Source organism: Canis lupus, chromosome 19 (assembly GCF_003254725.2).
Source record: "Canis lupus dingo isolate Sandy chromosome 19, ASM325472v2, whole genome shotgun sequence".
NCBI lineage: Eukaryota > Metazoa > Chordata > Mammalia > Carnivora > Canidae > Canis > Canis lupus.
In genome coordinates this window covers 38,160,542-38,177,657 of record NC_064261.1, presented here as the reverse complement: position 1 = coordinate 38,177,657, position 17,116 = coordinate 38,160,542, and the positions used below count along the sequence as shown (strand labels likewise).

The 17,116-nt window shown below is 46.3% G+C and overlaps 1 protein-coding gene across 7 annotated transcripts in view; it reads right to left on the bottom strand.

The window, feature by feature from the left end:
- MGAT5 (alpha-1,6-mannosylglycoprotein 6-beta-N-acetylglucosaminyltransferase) overlaps positions 1 to 17,116 on the bottom strand; it is a 339,366-nt gene that overhangs the window by 33,980 nt on the left and 288,270 nt on the right. For all 7 annotated transcript variants that reach the window (XM_049097328.1, XM_049097329.1, XM_049097326.1 and 4 more), the window contains 2 exons: positions 13,020 to 13,169; positions 2,372 to 2,518 (listed from right to left, as the gene is read on the bottom strand). In XM_049097328.1, the coding sequence (XP_048953285.1) occupies positions 2,372 to 2,518; positions 13,020 to 13,169 (297 nt within the window). The remainder of the gene's footprint in view (positions 1 to 2,371; positions 2,519 to 13,019; positions 13,170 to 17,116) is intronic.

Here is a 17,116-nt window from a genome sequence, read left to right as displayed (position 1 = left end):
AAATAAATGGGCAAAAAAAAAAAAATTTGAAGAGAACCAGAATATTTGTAGTTTCAAAATATTTTTTCCAATATAGAGAAAAATAGTAACTTTCTAGTGAAGAAACCCAGCAGACACGACTTCAACCAAGTGATCAAGATGAACACTATCAGTAATTAGACATATTGATATCATGCCCCTCCACCGTAGGGTGCAGTGAGAAAGCCGCAACTTCTGTGACATTCTTGCTAAAAATGTCATCTCAAACTGACTACAAAGACAACCACCTGTCAGCTCCAAAGTGGGCAAGGGTATAAAAAAACACCTAACTAGTGCTCTTTCAAAGTGTCATGGTCATGAAAGACAATGAGTGAAGAATGGCCACAGACTGGAGGAGATTCAGGAGGCATGGCAGTTAAATGCACTGCAGGAGCCTGGACTGGATCTCAGCCTCTACAAGGAATGAGATTCCGACATGTGCTATGAACCTTGACAACGTTACACTAAGTAAAACAAGTCGGTCATGAAAGACCAAATAGTGTATGATTTCACTTACACTGGAAACCTAGAAAAGGAAAATTTAGAGAGCAAAATAGAGGGGAGATTACCAGGGGCTGTGGGGAGTTGTTATTTAATGAGCACAGTTTCTGTTTCAAATGATGAGTAAGTTCTGGAAATGGGTGGTGGTTATGGTCACACAAGACTGGGAGTATATTTAATACCAGTAAACTGTACGCTTAAAATGCTAAGTTTTAAATTATGTATATTTAATCACAAGTAAAAAAAAACTACAGATAATTATCGTCTTGTGGGCAGAAAACTTCAGAGATTTCTTACATCTAACTGAAAACGTAGGGATGATTTATTGGCCCAAATTTTTTTCTTTCTTTCTTTTTTTTGGCCCAAATTTTCTATCCTAAACTCTATCCCAAAAGTTTCAAAGAAGTTAGTCACACAGGAGAGCAGAGATTCCTAAACTGAGATGTTCTCACGGCTGGGGAACGTCTCTTCAGATCAATCCAAAGAGTAAGCTCTTCAGTGCCGGGCTGAGCACTCCTGATCTGTGCCCTGGCACCTCTCACAACACCTGGCACACAAGTGTGCATTAAGGATTGCTGACGAGTGACTTCCCTCAAAGGAACAGCTCCCTCAGAGGAAGAATTCAAATGTACTGTACCAGCAGAACGAAAAGCAAGCATGCCAGCCAACACACACACAGGTCATGCAGGCCATAGATTCTCCTTTTTGAGGATTTTTTATGGATCTCCATCCTCTTCCTCCACCTCCTTTGGCCTCTCTGCCACTGACAGGGAGGGCCAGAAAAGAGAACTCTCAAAATAATCGGCTCTGTGAATTGGTAAGCTCTCTGACTGACCAGTGAAGAATGAGTGAAAGAACGAAAACGCATTTCGTGTTCTTTCTGGGGAAAGGGGAGTTTGGGATAATCAACTCAGGAAGGTTAAAAAGTATCAGGACTGAAAAGCATGTGCTTTAATCATAGTGCTGCTATACTACAGCTCCATCATGGGTGCCCACCAGTGCCATCTCCCAGGGGAAGGCCCCCAGTGACAGGGGCACCGCCAGGATTCCAGCTTGTAGGGGCTTCCTCCTTGTGAGCAGCCCACAGAGCCACAGAAATAATAAGAAAATCAATCTTATGGTCTCTTGCACACACCTGTCTCAGACTAGCTACAGAAACACCAGCTTGATCACCCACATGCTCTAAATGACTTGTTTATTGCCCCAAATCGAATCCAACTGCCTTCAGTGGTGATTCATCTCCTGCTGTGGATTTTTAAGAGGATCTCTGAAAGCAATTCAAATAAGGCTTCTGCAAACAGTTTGAGCAATGGCAGGATTACTTCTCAGGATGCTGTCTGCTGATGGTAGCCTAGAACACCAGGCATGTGACTTCAGTTGCCCATCCTATGTCTCGTCTCTCTGGGTTGACAGTTAAGAACCTCATGACGGAGGGCCTACTCTTTATTCCCCCTCAGCCCATTGTGGAGAGCAGACTCTCCAACGATGCCGTAAGTTAGCCAGTGGATTTCCTGATTCCACCAATTCTAAACATTCAAAAAGCGCTCAGCCACTAAGGAGGCTAGAGAGGTCTGTGGGAAACAGGACAGAGCTGAGGCAGAGTGAGATGATGCCCCAGTTTGTAGAGGGGCAGAACTGGAGGTGAGGCCTGGCTCTGTCACCACCCCATTAGGAGGTGGCATCAGCGGTTCCTCCCTGGGCCCCTGCACGCTCCCTCCTCCCACCCAGCTCTGTTAAATGGAGCTGACGCTACCTGCTGTCCAAGGCCAGGAGGTCTGAATGAGCCCCAGCACTCAGCAAGCAGCAAGGATTCAGGCTGCTGGAAGCAGGATGGTTTTGTATAGAGGCTTACCTCTCTCAGAGTTGGCTTGCCAATGAAAAAGTCTGTGTTCTTGCTGCTTTTGGGTGGGCTGAACTTGGGGTTCAGAAAAGCACATCCATTTGCGATGGCCTCCAGGGGAGCTGGGCCCTCATAAGGGAACCCGAGTCCAACAAACAACTGTAAGACAAAAAAGCACACCATATATAAACACAGCAATCAGGCCCGGTGGCCCTGGCTCACAGGGGGCTATTCTGTGCTTCATCCCCATGTGGAAACCTCAGAGACTCTGGAAAATTCCCAGGCCCTAGGGGGTAGGGTGAAGAGAAGGCAGCTCACATCAGGAACTGAAAAACAGGACCGGGGACCATTAGGGGCTCATGAAGCTGCTCAGGTCATTATGTCCTCCTCTTCTGGGGGGGGGGAGGTAAGTAAAGAAATAAATGTGTATGGGGGGGTGCCTGGGTGGCTCAGTGGTTGAGCATCTGCCTTCGGCTCAGGGCATGATCCTGGGGTCCTGGGATCCAGTCCCTCATCGGGCTCCCCGCACGGAGCCTGCTTCTCCCTCTGCTTATGTCTCTGCCTCTCTTCCTGGGTCTCTCATGAATAAATAAATAAAATCTTAACAAAAAGAAAGAAGTGTGGAGGTGGGACAGTTGAGGGGGCAGGGAGGCAGGGGTATTCAAAGAATAAAACAACAACAACAAAAACCGAGACCCAACAATAATCTTTCTGTAACTCACCAGGAGACAAGACTGGAAAAACACTTGCTTAACTAAACAGAAGGTTTCTTCATTGAACCAAAGGAACAACAGGCCCTTTCAGGGACTCTGGGTGGAGGGACAGAAAGGTCACTTGGCGGTTTGATTACAGTTCAAATGGAGCGGCTTTAAAATGAGGGTAGGTCAGTAAACACGGGTTTTCGTAATGGGGTTTTCACTGGGGGACACCAACAACTTTGTTTTGATCTCCCCCTCAGTGGAGGCGAGCGGGTGCGGAGCTTCCCTCCTCACGAGCCCCAGCGCGCTTCGGCCGCCGGGCGAGAGATGGCAGCAGACGCACACTCTCCGGCCTCGGGCCCGGGACAAAGCGGCCTTGCTGCAGCCGGGATTCTCGGCCCCAAACCGAAGCAGCATCTCAGGGAAACGCCTCACTGCCTACCGCGCCCCCCCAACCTCTCCCAGGGCTGGGGGGCTGTAAGCTAGTGACCCACTGGGTCTGTCACTTCGCTTCTCCGCCCCCCCTCCACCTCCCACGGAGGGTCTCTCCCAGGGCTGGGGGGCTGTAAGCTAGTGACCCACTGGGTCTGTCACTTGGCTTCTCCGCCCCACCCCCTCCACCTCCCACGGAGTGTCTCTCCCAGGGCTGGAGGGCTGTAAGCTAGTGACCCACCGGGTCCATCACTCCGCCTGCCCCCCAACCCCACGGGTCTCTCCCAGGGCTGGGGGGCTGTAAGCTAGTGACCCACTGGGTCTGTCACTTGGCTTCTCCGCCCCACCCCCTCCACCTCCCACGGAGTGTCTCTCCCAGGGCTGGAGGGCTGTAAGCTAGTGACCCACTGGGTCTGTCACTTCACTTCTCCGCCCCACCCCCTCCACCTTCCACGGAGGGTCTCTCCCAGGGCTGGAGGGCTGTAAGCTAGTGACCCGCCAGGTCCGTTGCTCCCAGAGGCCAGTGCTGAGATGGCTCCAGCCTCCAGAGGCACACAGATCACGGAAGGATAACTGGGCCCCACGGCATCCTTCCCTCCTGCCATCAGGCTGAGGAACACCCACACAGCCAGGCCCCGGAGTGAAGGATACTGGTGAAGTGGATACAGGGCAGGCTCGAGTCTCCTCTCTGGGGCCCCTCCTCAGCAATTCCGTCTTCGCAGGGGGTGTCAATGGAATGGTTGCTTAGAATGATGTGGGGCCAAGAGACCTGGGTCCCAGGTGCGGGTTCCCTGGGCACCACTGAGAGCCCCAGATAGTTTGTCCTGAGCGCTCAAAACCCGGACTGAACAGTGAGCATGGCCCACACTGGAAACACTGGAGCCCCCACAGGGATTCTTCTGGGACAAGAAACAAAAATCCCAGGTTTTCTGGGTAGACTCCCTATCCTATGACTGTATGTTCTTTTTGCACGAAACAGGGTACTTGACCTTTCTTGCTTGTTTGTTTTGGAGGAATAGCCTTTCATTTCCTATAAAACCTTGAGATGACCAAATATAACTGCCAGGGACCTCCGCTGGAGGAGTTGAGGAGAGCAGCTATGAGTGGCCAGCAGAGCTCCCACTGCCAGCTGGGGGCACTAGCCCTCGGGCAGAACCTCTGCGGATGTGTGCGTGAGGAACATCATGTTTGCAGGGGCCTGGAGGGTGTAGGATAGGAGAAGCATCTCCACCACCACTTGGAGGCCCTGTTTCTGTATCTTACTCTTAACTTTTAAATATTTTAATTAATTAATTTGTTTATTTATTAGAGCTAGATTGAGAACCTCAAGCAGAATCTTCGCGGAGCACAGATCCCAACATGGGGCTCTATCTCATGACCTGGAGATCATGACTTGTTCTGAAATGAAGAGGTGGACGCTTCACTGACAGAGCCACCCAGGCACCTCTGGATCTTACTCTTAATAAGTAGCTGACAGGAGTGAAATTATCAGAGAGAACTGAAGTGTAGAGGGTGTGGCCTGAGCATGTGACTGGGCGGTGGGTTGGGGGAGATGTCTGAGAACAGCAGAAGAAATGGAAGGCAAGACTGGGAGGGACTAGTCCCAAGACATTGCAGCTTTACTAAATATGAAGAATCCAGGGTTGCCATCATTCAGGCTTTTGAGCCCTGTGATCCACCCTATCAGTTTTGGGGGAAGATATGCAGCCTCTCCAGGGGAAAGATGACCTCTCTCAGGTGGTGGTTGGGTGTAAGAAAGCAAAGGGCTTCCAAATCCTTTTGACTCTGAGAAGAAAAGTGCTGGAAGATACAGATGGGGTGGGGGTGGGTTGTCTGTGGGTTTAACCAGAGACCTGGAGCCCACAATGTGTCCTGACCTCTGAAAATCAGGGCCTGCCATAAAGTGCCAATACCTCCATCAATCCTAAATTACAAGGAACTTTGGAGGAAATGCAGGATGCACAATGACTATTTAAGCGGAAAATCCTGGAAAAAAATTTAATTAGCTCCTTCGGACCAACCAATCTGAACCCATTAATTAAAAGGATTTGAGGCTGTTGCCTAATGGACTTGAATGTGACCTAGGTTTAATTATATCTGAGTAACAATTTGCACCATCTCGGCTGCCCTGCTGGCATCGAAAATATCTCAGTACACAGAAAGTAAATAGTTGGGGCTAACTCTCCAAAGCTGCACAATTTGAGAATGAAGCTTACGCAAATCCATACAATTTCTTGGCAATGAGTTTTCTTGTCACGCTAATTAGGATTGCAGGAAATGCAGGACTCAGAAACACCAAAATAACAGTTGTCACTTCTGTCAATAAGCAATTTTTTCTCATTTCCTGTGTACTCATTACCTGTGACATTATAATGGAGCAGACGCATTAAGGTCAAATAGCACACTTGAGGTTTGAATCACAAAAGGGTAGGCAGAGAGAGCACCTCACCAGCAAAGGGCATCCCAGAAACTTCTGAGTGCCAGGGTCTTGGCACACATCAGAGCCTTAACCATACTCAATTTCCTTTCCCCCAGTCCCCAGCACTGTGCTACGTACAGATCTCCGCAGCACAGGAGCAACAGACACACCACAAGAATGCATTCAAGCAGAGGCTTACCTTTTCAAGAGGAAACTGGGTGTATTTTATTTATACTTCATCTGGCCTTCAGAAGCCCAGAATCGAATGAAGATATTCCAGATGAAGGAACCATCTTCATGGCTGCAATTCCTCCCCTTATCAGTAAGCATTTTTAAACTGGGGGAATCACATGCTCTAAAATTAAATTTTTGAACTTAACACTGAGCAAGAGAAAAGGGAGGAAGCACCACAGATTTTAGTCACGGCACAGGACCAGAACATTCCTACATGTCCACAAACGATTCAGTAAAGCCACTCAGAGTCTTCCTCTGTGCGAAAGGAGAAACGGAAATTGTTTTAAATCCCTAAATCTGGAGTAGTTAACAGAGAATCCTTTCAACATGGATAGAGGTGGTTCCTAGGAGGACTCCACGTGAGTTCAGTCTGTTTCTAGTCACTATGGATGGGGAACATCAAAAATATCCAAAATAGAAGACACTCATTGAACCTAATAGCTTTTCTGACTAGCCTGAACTAGCTAAATTAGTGGACTGGTTCAGGAGGGAGTCAGGGCAATGAATCCATCTTAGCTTATGCAGTAAATTGAATACTGGCACAAAGTGATGAGGACAATGTGGGACCTGACAGCACAGAGTCTAACTCAGGCCAACCGGAGCTCAAATCCCGACTGCATCACTTCCTAGTTCTGTAACTCTGGGAAATGGTTAATGCCTCCTCCTACAGATTAGCTGAGGTCCATTGACAACATACTCTCTCCAGCTGTGAGACCTTACTCAGGGTATCACAAGCTCTCTAAACCGTCCTGTCACATATATAATGGTGAAAATAATAGTGCTTTATTGCATGAGGCTGCTGCAAATACTAAATGAGATGTTTCGTAGAAATGATATATTCCAGAGTTGGGGCTGAAGTAAAATGTTCACTGAACAGGAGTCTGAATCCAGATGAAACTTCACGCAGCTGCACACTCATGACCTTGTATTGTTTAGCTGGAGTTTACATGTGTGTGAGCTGTGCTTGTGGGTTTTGTAAGATGTTCGGCACCTGTATGTGTATTTATGAGTTGTCTCTATTTCATAAAGTATCTGGACTAAAAAAAGGGGGGAAGGACATCCATGAGAAGAGCAAGAAGGCATGGTTTATGGTGGCTGCCTCATGGAGAGGCCAGTTTCATGAGCCAGGTGCTATTGCTAAGCCTTACTTGTTTCTTCTTCATTTAATGATGGAGAATCCCTGTAGTATTGGTAATGTATCTTTGAAAAGAATCTTTATATCTTTAAAAAGGATCCATATGGCAGCTGAGAATGGAGGAAATGTATTCTCCTGAGAGATGATGCTGCCATGTAACCTCAAGGGTCCCTCTCTGGCCATGTGTCTGTCCCTTTCGCACTTGATGCTGAAGGAAGAGAACAGTGGCCAAGATCTCTCCCATTAGGTTTGGCTATAACCTTTCACGGGCTGCCCACGTCCCTAACCTAAACTATAAGAAGATTCTCTTGCAAAGAACTAGAAGGGCAAAGGAGACAAGACAATGATACGAGTCAAGTATGTTTAAGTGCTCAGTTTGTCAGAGTTGGCTGCTATCGCAAAGGCTATTTTCTAGAGACCAGCTCACTGGGTAGGCTCCCAGACTACCCTAAAGTGGCCTTTTAGAAACAAAACACAAAAAAAAAAAAAAAAAAAAAAGAAACAAAACACAACAATACAAAAAAAAAAAAAACAAAAAAACAAACAAAAAAAAACACAACAATACCAAAACCAAAAGTTCACACATCGGTAATTTGGAAATGCCAGTTCAAAATCCAGGGGGCTGCAATTTCATTATAAATGCGTTAACTTGGAGATGGGGTGGGTAAGAAAATATTGGGATAAGTTCTTAACTGTAGATGCTGATAATCTTCAGCCGCCCAGTATGAAATGTTTACTGTTGTAAGGTGTGAGGCAGCGCAAAAGGCCTATTCACTGTCACGTTAAGGATGGGCTCTCATGATACTGAGGTCAGAAGGCTTTTGTGAGAAGAGATCATTCATGGGGGTGCCTAGGTGGCTCAGTCATTCAAGCATCTGCCTTTGACTCCAGTCCTGATCTCGGGGTCCTGGGATGGAGCCCCACATCAGGCTCCCCGCTCAGCGGGGAGTCTGTTTCTCTTCCTCTGCCCCTATCTGCTCATGTTCTCTCTTTCTCTCTCTCAAATGAATAAGTAAAATCTTTAAAAACAAAAACAAAAACAAAAAAACAGCAGTAGTTCACCAACAGGGCATAGGTAAGGGTTAGAGAAAATGGCTGGCACTATTGTAACAATCCCCATGATCATGTGCACCACAGTAACACAGATGTGCCCTGTTAAAATGTGCCTGATCATTGGCTTCTGTCCTTCAGAGTAAGCTCCTGCTCTTATTTAAAGGACTTCACAAGTCACAGTGCAACATTTTGCACGACTAAATGGTTGACCCTGCTTATAGCATCACAGTAGTTTTATGTTGGCATCACTCTTTATTATTGTTACTACTTCTCCCTGTGTACTTTTCATGCGCTGTAGTCACCAGTTTACTTGTTTGTCCCCTCTACTACATCTGCATACTGCTCACGGGCAAAATTGTCTTAGTCATCCCTGTAGCACAAACGCCTGGAATAAGGCCTGGAATGTATTCAGTAGTGAATGCACATTTGTCAGAAACATGAGCAAAAGAATAAATACTAATAGATTAGATCTTTCCAGCAATCAAGTGTCTCTGTGAGGAGGAGATGCTGAATGTTTTCATGTGTATATATGAGTGTGTGGATGTACTTCTGTTCCTGTGTCAGAGAAGTCACTGAATCACCTTGCTATACACTCTGCATTCTACACACATAGGTGAGAGGAGAAGAGGGAGAAAGGAGTACGTGTGTATACAACTTTTTTTTCCATCTGGCTGGAATGGGAATAATTTTAGTTATCAGCCACTTGGATGAAGCTTCCTTGACTATCTGAGGGTGAATATTTCCCTGTCTGAAATGGAGGATGGATTGCTCCATCACTAAGTAAGTGCGTAGGCTCTCTCACAGGCCACACCTGGGTGATATGTAGGCAATATAATGGAGAGGCAGACACAGGGTATAGAAGGACAGTGTCATTTGCTGTGGAAATCTTGGAGATTTAGGTATGTGATTCATGAGAAAAACAAGAAGTCACTCTTATGGGCATGGTCCCAAGATCCCAAATGGCTAATGGATTTCATCCTGACTCTTTCCTTCATTCTTTATATAATCACCTGAAGGCCTTATACAAGCTAGGCACTGTTCTAGGCATTGAAATTGTACCTGTAAACAGAACGGGCAAAGCTCCTCTGCCATCATGGAACTGCACAGGAGTCTGGGTCCCTGGGTGGTGGCCACCTCAAGCCCCGGACTTCAGAGAGACTGTTCGACCACATCCAAGCTCAAAGTCATGGCTGATGGGCGGGGGGGAAGGGGGGTCAGACAAGGGGATGGGATGGAACAGGGATAGTATACATTGCATATCCTCCAATCCTCATTTTTGAAGGAGCCTCCCATGCTAAGATTGGGAGGGTGGGGACCTGAAGAAGTTAAAATTAGGAAGAAGCAGTAAGAAATCAAATTAAAAGAGATTAGGACTTGGGGCACTTGGGTGGCTCAGTGGTTGAGCGCTTGCCTTTGGCTCGGGTTGTAGATCCTGGGGTCCTGGGATCGAGTCCCACATCGGGGTCCCTGCAGGGAGCCTACTTCTCCCTCTACCTGTGTCTCTCATGAATAAATAAATAAAATCTTAAAAGAGAGAGAGAGAGAAAAAAGAAAGATGAGGACTTAACCCCAAAATAAAAACATGCAACCCAGTGCTGCCTGAAACTGTATTCCCAGTCTGTTGGACTGAAAGCCTTGTCTATGATCCTCTGATAAATAATTAATTCATCCAAATTTATATGGTGATTAGAAGAGTCTTTTAGATTCAACAACTTCCAGGCTCTTTTTAGCCCCAATTTTAGTGTGGCACCCAATTCCTGTATCTTTTTTTTTTTTAAGATTTATTTATTCATGAGGGAGGGGGGAGAGAGAGAGAGAGAGAGAGAGAGAGAGAGAGAGAGAGAAGCAGAGACACAGGCAGAGGGAGAAGCAGGCTCCATGCAGGGAGCCTGACGTGGAACTCAATCTGGAGTCTCCAGGATCAACACCCTGGGTCGAAGGTGGCGCTAAGCTGCTGAGCCACCCGGGCTGCCCCAATTCCTCCATCTTTACAGACTCCCTGCAGCTGGAGTCAGCGAACGACAAGTGCACTCTTGCGGCATGTCGGGTCAAACTTCTGCCAAGCACAGGGTTTCCTAGGCCTGGGTGCAGGGCTTCAAAGATGGCTCATATGGAAAAATAATGAGCGAGGAACTGATGAAGCATCAGTCAGTTCACCTGTCTCCAAACCTGAAGGAACACCAGGCTCACTTCCCTCTCCAGTAAGTCTGAGGAGTGTGCGAATCCCATTCATTCTCCAGACGTTTGCTTCTCTGTACCTCCAGTTCTCCACTTTCAACGTGGATTGGAATAAATCGCTTTTAAATTGCTCAGAGACACAGAGGAAGGAGTTAGAGGCAGAAAGGGTTATAAATGCAAAGCCTGACTGGTCTTTAGTGTCATTATTTCAAAGCCCAAGATCCATTCATTTTAGTGCCTGCTGCTGTGTTCTGGGTATGAGGGGAGTCTCTGCAACACACGGCCTCATTTTCATCGTATTTGCCAACTGTTTTAGCCATAATTCCAGTCAGAGTGCTTTAATACATTCTAGTCGGATGAACAGGCAATACAAAATGGGATCAGTGACATCCTGTGAAGGCACCAGTTTTTCAAGGATAAATCTATGCCCCTCACATTCAAAATTCAAGCTGCAGTCCTTGGCTCTTGGGCAATCTCTCACATCATGGCCTGGACATCCCAGGACACTTCTCTTTTCCTCCCCGGGACATCGAGGACCTCAGCTTCGGCCTATTTCCCTTTTCTGACAGGGTAAATGGGTGGTAGGTAAGTCTGGGTTCTTTTAAAATTTCCAAGGCTGAGTAAGACATTCACGAGCTGGGTTAATAGGAGTGCGCGAGACAGTAATGACACGCTGTTGAAAACCAGCGCTGCCAAATGTAATTTTAAAGGAGCTTGAGCTTTTTCTACCATCTGATGTGGGGAAAAGTAAAATGAGGCAAATGGCAAAAATAGCATTGCCACTAAAGGGCCCGGACATTCTAACGATTCTAAAATGTCATCCTGAGACAGAAAAAGAACGGAAAGCCGAGAGTGCAAGCTGGGGAACACGCTTCACTCCTGGATTGCCACAAATAGTCATTGGACTACATATGATCTTGCGAGGAAATGAGATCTTAATTAATACAAACCAGATCTCTGGCTAAGGAGATAATTTATCCAATTATTTTATTCATGGAATCACCAAATGACTTGGAGGTAGAAATGATAAAATATATTCACATATGGAGAAACTGAGGCAGAAAGGAGCTAGATATTTTGTTGGCTGGTGAGTGTCCATTCAGTGTTCTCCAGTTTGGGTGTTTATTCATAAGGATGGTACCTTAAGGGCCTAGCAGAGCTTTAATTTGCAAAATAAATAAATTAAAATTAAAATTAAAATAAAAAAAAAATCATGAGTAAGGGTCACCTCCCAGACAAAGTAAGTGACTGTGGGCAAGCCAAACACTCTAGCCTACTTTTTCCTGTTTATTTATTTATTTTTCTTTTTCCTGTTTAAAATGAAGTTAACAACAGTACCTTCTCTAGCTACCTCTTTGGGCTGTTATGAGAATTAAACAGGAAAGCATATGTGAACACACTTGCCCAAATCCATATATCACACAATGATGAGAAATCACTGGTAAGCCACAGAGCCTCTCACCCACTCAGCCTTCTCCCTACCTTAAAAATGAAGACTCCCCACCAGTCAGGGCCCTGAACAGAAATATCCACTGTCCCGTGAAGATAAGCTGCCCTGTGCTTTAAGGAAAGGATCACACTTGTTTTCTTCACTCTGATATCCCTTGCCCCCTGAATGGCTCTTCAAAGCCAAACTTGGTCTACTTGCAAGTCCTCTAATGTCATTTTGTACTTTTACAGAAGAATTATAGGCACTAGGTCAAAAGAATGCCTTCATCATGCCACCAAAATACAGTTCTCCATTGGGGGCTCCCCTAGTTACCTAGACCATGGGGTCTGAAGTCTGTCTACGCCCGTGACAACTGGCCCCTCAGCCCCTTATCAAATGTTTCCTCTCACTATTTCCCAGCAATAGAGCAGCTGAGCGGCTTTGTGGCTCTCCCCTGAATGTGTCTTCTCTGCCCCCACCCTGTGACTCTCCCCCGTCTCCCCTGAGTGCCAGGTGCGTCCACACCCTGCCCATCGTTCACCTCCTATGTCTTTCACAGAGCTTTTCCTGCTTGAGCCTGAAGGGCTTCTACCCTTCTACCATCTGAACTTCTTCCGTGTCCAGTACAAACTTTTTGAATGAGAAGGTGTGAGGAAAAGCCAGGTGGGGGGCCGATTCCTTGAATGGTGCCCTTAGGGAGGTGGGGGAGCCAAGTAGCCCAGGCTTGCTGGGAAAGCTGCTAAGTTATCACAAGGGCCTGACCCTTGAGACAAGGCCTTCCCTTTTCTGTTTGCCACTGTATCCCCAGCCCCTCACTTGATGCCTGGCACAGCGTAGGTCTTTGGTAAATAAGTTTTAAAATAATTTTAGACTTAAAATCAGTTTTAAATAAGTGTTAAACTTTCCGCAATTAACTCTTAAGCTACAGCTGATCTAGAAAACCACTGCCCAGAAACGACCCAACGAGCCACTTTAACATTGCAAAGACAGCATGAGAGATTCTGATCCCATCCGCAACACCAACAGAAACAAACTGTGAACAACATCGCTGATGGATTTTTACAGCATCACTCAAGACCTACCTTGGTTTCTCGGAGGAGAAATTGCAGGTCTCGTCCACTGAGGATACCGTGGTTTTTCACGTAACTGGGAATATTTTTCGTGCTGGAGCCATAAACAGTCGCGTGTACTTCCATGTACGTGTGAATAATGTCCAAATAGATTTTCTTATTCTAAAGAGGAGACACAAAGGGAGGGCATTTCTTTTTTTCTTTTCATTCTTGTAACAACCTGCCTCATAGCTGGAGGCCACGGAGACAGAGCTCTTAATATGGAGATTGTAGGAATTCGCCAATCCAACCCGTATTATTTCTTTCAAAAGTAATCTGACTGGATTTTGAGGGCAAACATAGTCATAGTGCCGCTGTACAATTCTGCAAGAAGGAACATATTATGCAGCAATATATTACTGAATATCCAACGACAGCTCAAGGCCAATTGTTTTAAAGTATTATCCTCGCTTTGTAAGTTACCAGGGACCCAACACTTTGCATTTGGCTCCTGTGCCTTATGGGGGAGGAAGTTTGGGGAAGGAAAGCCCAGAGAAGGCAGTCAGTTGGACTGGAATATTTATCTGGAGATGCTAAGCTGTCCCCAAGGAATGCAAACATCCCCAGCTCTTGCCAGTATTTCTAGTGATGATTAACGCATGTTGTCAGAACTGGATCCCACCGACTTGGGATCAGGGGGAGATTGAGAGTTTCCCACAATATACACTGATTGACTCGGCAGCTGGTGAGATAATGAGCATATCCAGGTAGACAAAAATGGAAAAAAGATTAAATGTGCAACCCTGATGAACCCTGAGCCATTCAAAAGTAGCTTTATTTTTATTAGAAGCAAAACAAAACCTCTTTTCTGTACTGAATTTTGAGGCACATTTTCTAAATCAAAACCACCTGTGAAGCGGAAGCGACTCACTTTCCCTTCCTCTTCGCGTTTGTGTGACTAAGTAGCACAAGCTGGATTTTGTAGGTTGCTTTTTCTTTACTTTTTTTTTTTTTGAAATTTGAAAGATTCAAGTTCTGTAATGTTTTCCAGTTGTATGAAAGTGGGACAAGTTTTTTTTTCTCATACTAAGCCTGTTTTCACACACTCCAGGAAAATGTATTAATAGCCAGTTCCGTGACTAAAGACCACAAGGGATGTAGGGGTGTGGCACCAGCAGCCACAGGGCTCAGAGAAGGGGAAGGGGCTCTGCTGCAGGGAGGGAGGCAGCGCTTGCCTGCTTGCCTGCCTCTTCGCAGTGTTCTGAGCCCGCTGCAGGGCCTGGCCTTGGCCACGAGCTACCCTGGTGGAGAATGTGAGAAAGGACTCTCCATTCTGTGGGATGCATGTTTCAAATCACATATTAGAAGTCTTCATGGCTGAAAAAACAGCCTCGTTCCCATTCTCCATCTTATGCACCAAGATGATTTTGTTCAGAATCAACCAAGTCTGTGCCTAAATGGACCCATGAATAAAATGAATACTTGGACTGAAAGTTTAATTTCATGCCATGTTTGGTATGGCTGGAAGATGCTAAATTCATCACTTCAGAGATGTACACCCTTGAATTACTGCAGAGGTGACTAGAAACAGTTTATAAACCCTGACTTCCCATTCATAGCTTGAGTCAAATTCAGGATCACCTCCCTGATATATATTAATTGGGGAGGGGGGTTCTAGGACATAGGTTTTGAGCCAGAGGTACCTGGTAGTTCCTGTCCCAAAAAATCCCCTTCTCAGGGACTCCATCCCCACCCACAGTCCCTGGTAGATAGGGAGGGAATTCTGTAACCTTGGTCCCCTGCCACCGCTGGCTGGCCTGGAGTGTGTCTGACCCGAGGGGGACCCACCTCTAGGCTGGCCAGGAGCCTGGGACAGAATGGCCAGGCTCAGGAGGATGAGCTGAGCCAATCAGACCCTCTCTCAGGAGCTCAGAAGGCTGTACACAGGGAGATTTCTGCCAGAAGGCTGTGGGCTATAGAGCAGAGAGGTCGCTTGGTGTTGGAGTCTGGGTAATGCTGAGCCAGATACAAGTTCTCAGGAAGCCAGCTGCCAGTTTTGGGGGGTGGAGGTGGAAAGAGTGCCAGGTGAGAGTTGAAAGGAGGACAAGGGGAGACCGAGACAGCTGGTAATAAGAGGGACCCAGGGAGTGAGTGAGACCTACACATTATCCCTCCAAGCAAGACAGAGAACAGGGCCATGGGAGGGAGAGAAGGAGGAGGAAAGACCACGGAAGGAGCGAGTGAGAAAAGAAAGCTCAGAGATACCAAAGAGAGAAAAACTGGCCCCAGAGGTATTCTGGGTCCTGCTCCATCCACAGCTGTTCTCTATCCCAAATTTCCCAGATCTTTCTGGATCCTTCCAACAATAATAGCATCTTCCCAAACTCTCCCCTATTGTACCCCCAACCTTTTGCCTGACCTACTCTGGGTGGATTCCTACCATCCAAAAGGAGGCCTGTTGGTCCACCTTGTTGGGTTTTGTTCAGGGACAGGGCAGGCATCTCTCCTTTAAACAAAAAGAGACATTTCCCTGTGAAAAAGCCAGCTGCTAACTAGTGAAGATGGACCAAAGGTCCTTGGACTAGATCTATGGTGAGTGACAGAACAGAGGATGGTCCACCCATTGGGTGGTTCCTGTGCTGGAGAATACTCACTACAGACAGACAGGATTAGGACTCCCAGACCAAATGCCTGGGGAGTGACGATACACAGGTTACAACACACGTATTGCCATCAGTCCCAGAAGAGGTGGCGGCTCCTTGAAATATAGCAAGGGGGCAACCTCAGGCAAATAAAAAGAAGTATGTGTTATATATATATATATATACACACACACACACACACAAGGGCCAATAATAACGTTTGTGAATTTATTAATATGAAAGCCTGGTCAAGTCTGAAAGTAAGAATTACCTTCAGAGAAAATTTATGTAATTTCATGAGTGAGAAAATCAAACAGGTTATTAGAGGAAAACAAATGTTTCCAACATAACTCTAACCTTTGAAGCTGACATGACGACTGGGTGATTCACCCTGGGTCTCTTGTTGCCACTTGTCAAGAGTACTGCCAGGATCTGGTGAGGGTGAGTCACATCACAGATTTCAGGGGAAGGGGCACAGGAACCACTCACACTGGGCTGCCTCCCTTCTCAAAGGTAATGCTCCCTGGGTGCTACAGGAATCCAAGAGCCAACTCCAGCTTAGGGCTACTGCCTGAATTTCAGGTTCAAACGTCCAACTGCCTCCCGAACCTAGCACACTCTATCTTGGTGTGCTACAGGCACTTCCAACTCAACAGGTCAAAAAGGGAATCCATCATCCTCTGTTCCCAGATCAGCATCACCCTATGTGCTTCTCATCACTGTGACTGGCAGGAATCTGCACCAGATCAATAAGGTACCTGTACCAGAATCACCCTTGTCGTTCCACACATCAAATTAGGCACAAAGCCCTACTGATTCTGCCTCCATAATATCAAATCTGTCTCCTCTCAAGGCCCTGATCCTTGCTCACCTTGATTGGGCCAGGATTAAAACAACTGGTATCTCAAAACATCTCCCTGTGGCTCAAAAAGATGATGCAGCTTGTCCAAGATTTCTCCAAGTGAGCAGCAGCTTTGGGACCGACCACAGTACAATCTATATGGCTCTATGGCTCACCATCACTTTTGAACCACACAAAGCAGTATTATGCCTACAGACAATGTTCTTACACACAGAAATTTGTAGTGAAGTACAAAACTATGCATGAGGATGACATACTCCACCTTCTGGATACAGATTACTGACAGAGGGGCAGGGAGGGCTTGGGGTAGGTGGATGAGCTTTAATGGTATGTGTAATATACAATTTCCCTGTTAAAAAATCACAAAATAGTAACATCTATATACCTGGGTGGTGGGTATTTGATATATTAGATAATTAAAGTAGAAAAATTTAAAATACACACAATCAAGAACAAACAGAAACCAGTCTGTAGGACTTCAAAGCTGGCACCACTGGATTGGCATCTCATGGGAAGGCTCCGTCCTGGGCACCAAGAGAGGTTCAAGGGATGCCCTTCTCTCTTCGATGTACACTGCTATCTTTGGTGTTTAAGAAATAGGGTGCTGATGTTTCTTAAAGTAAGCA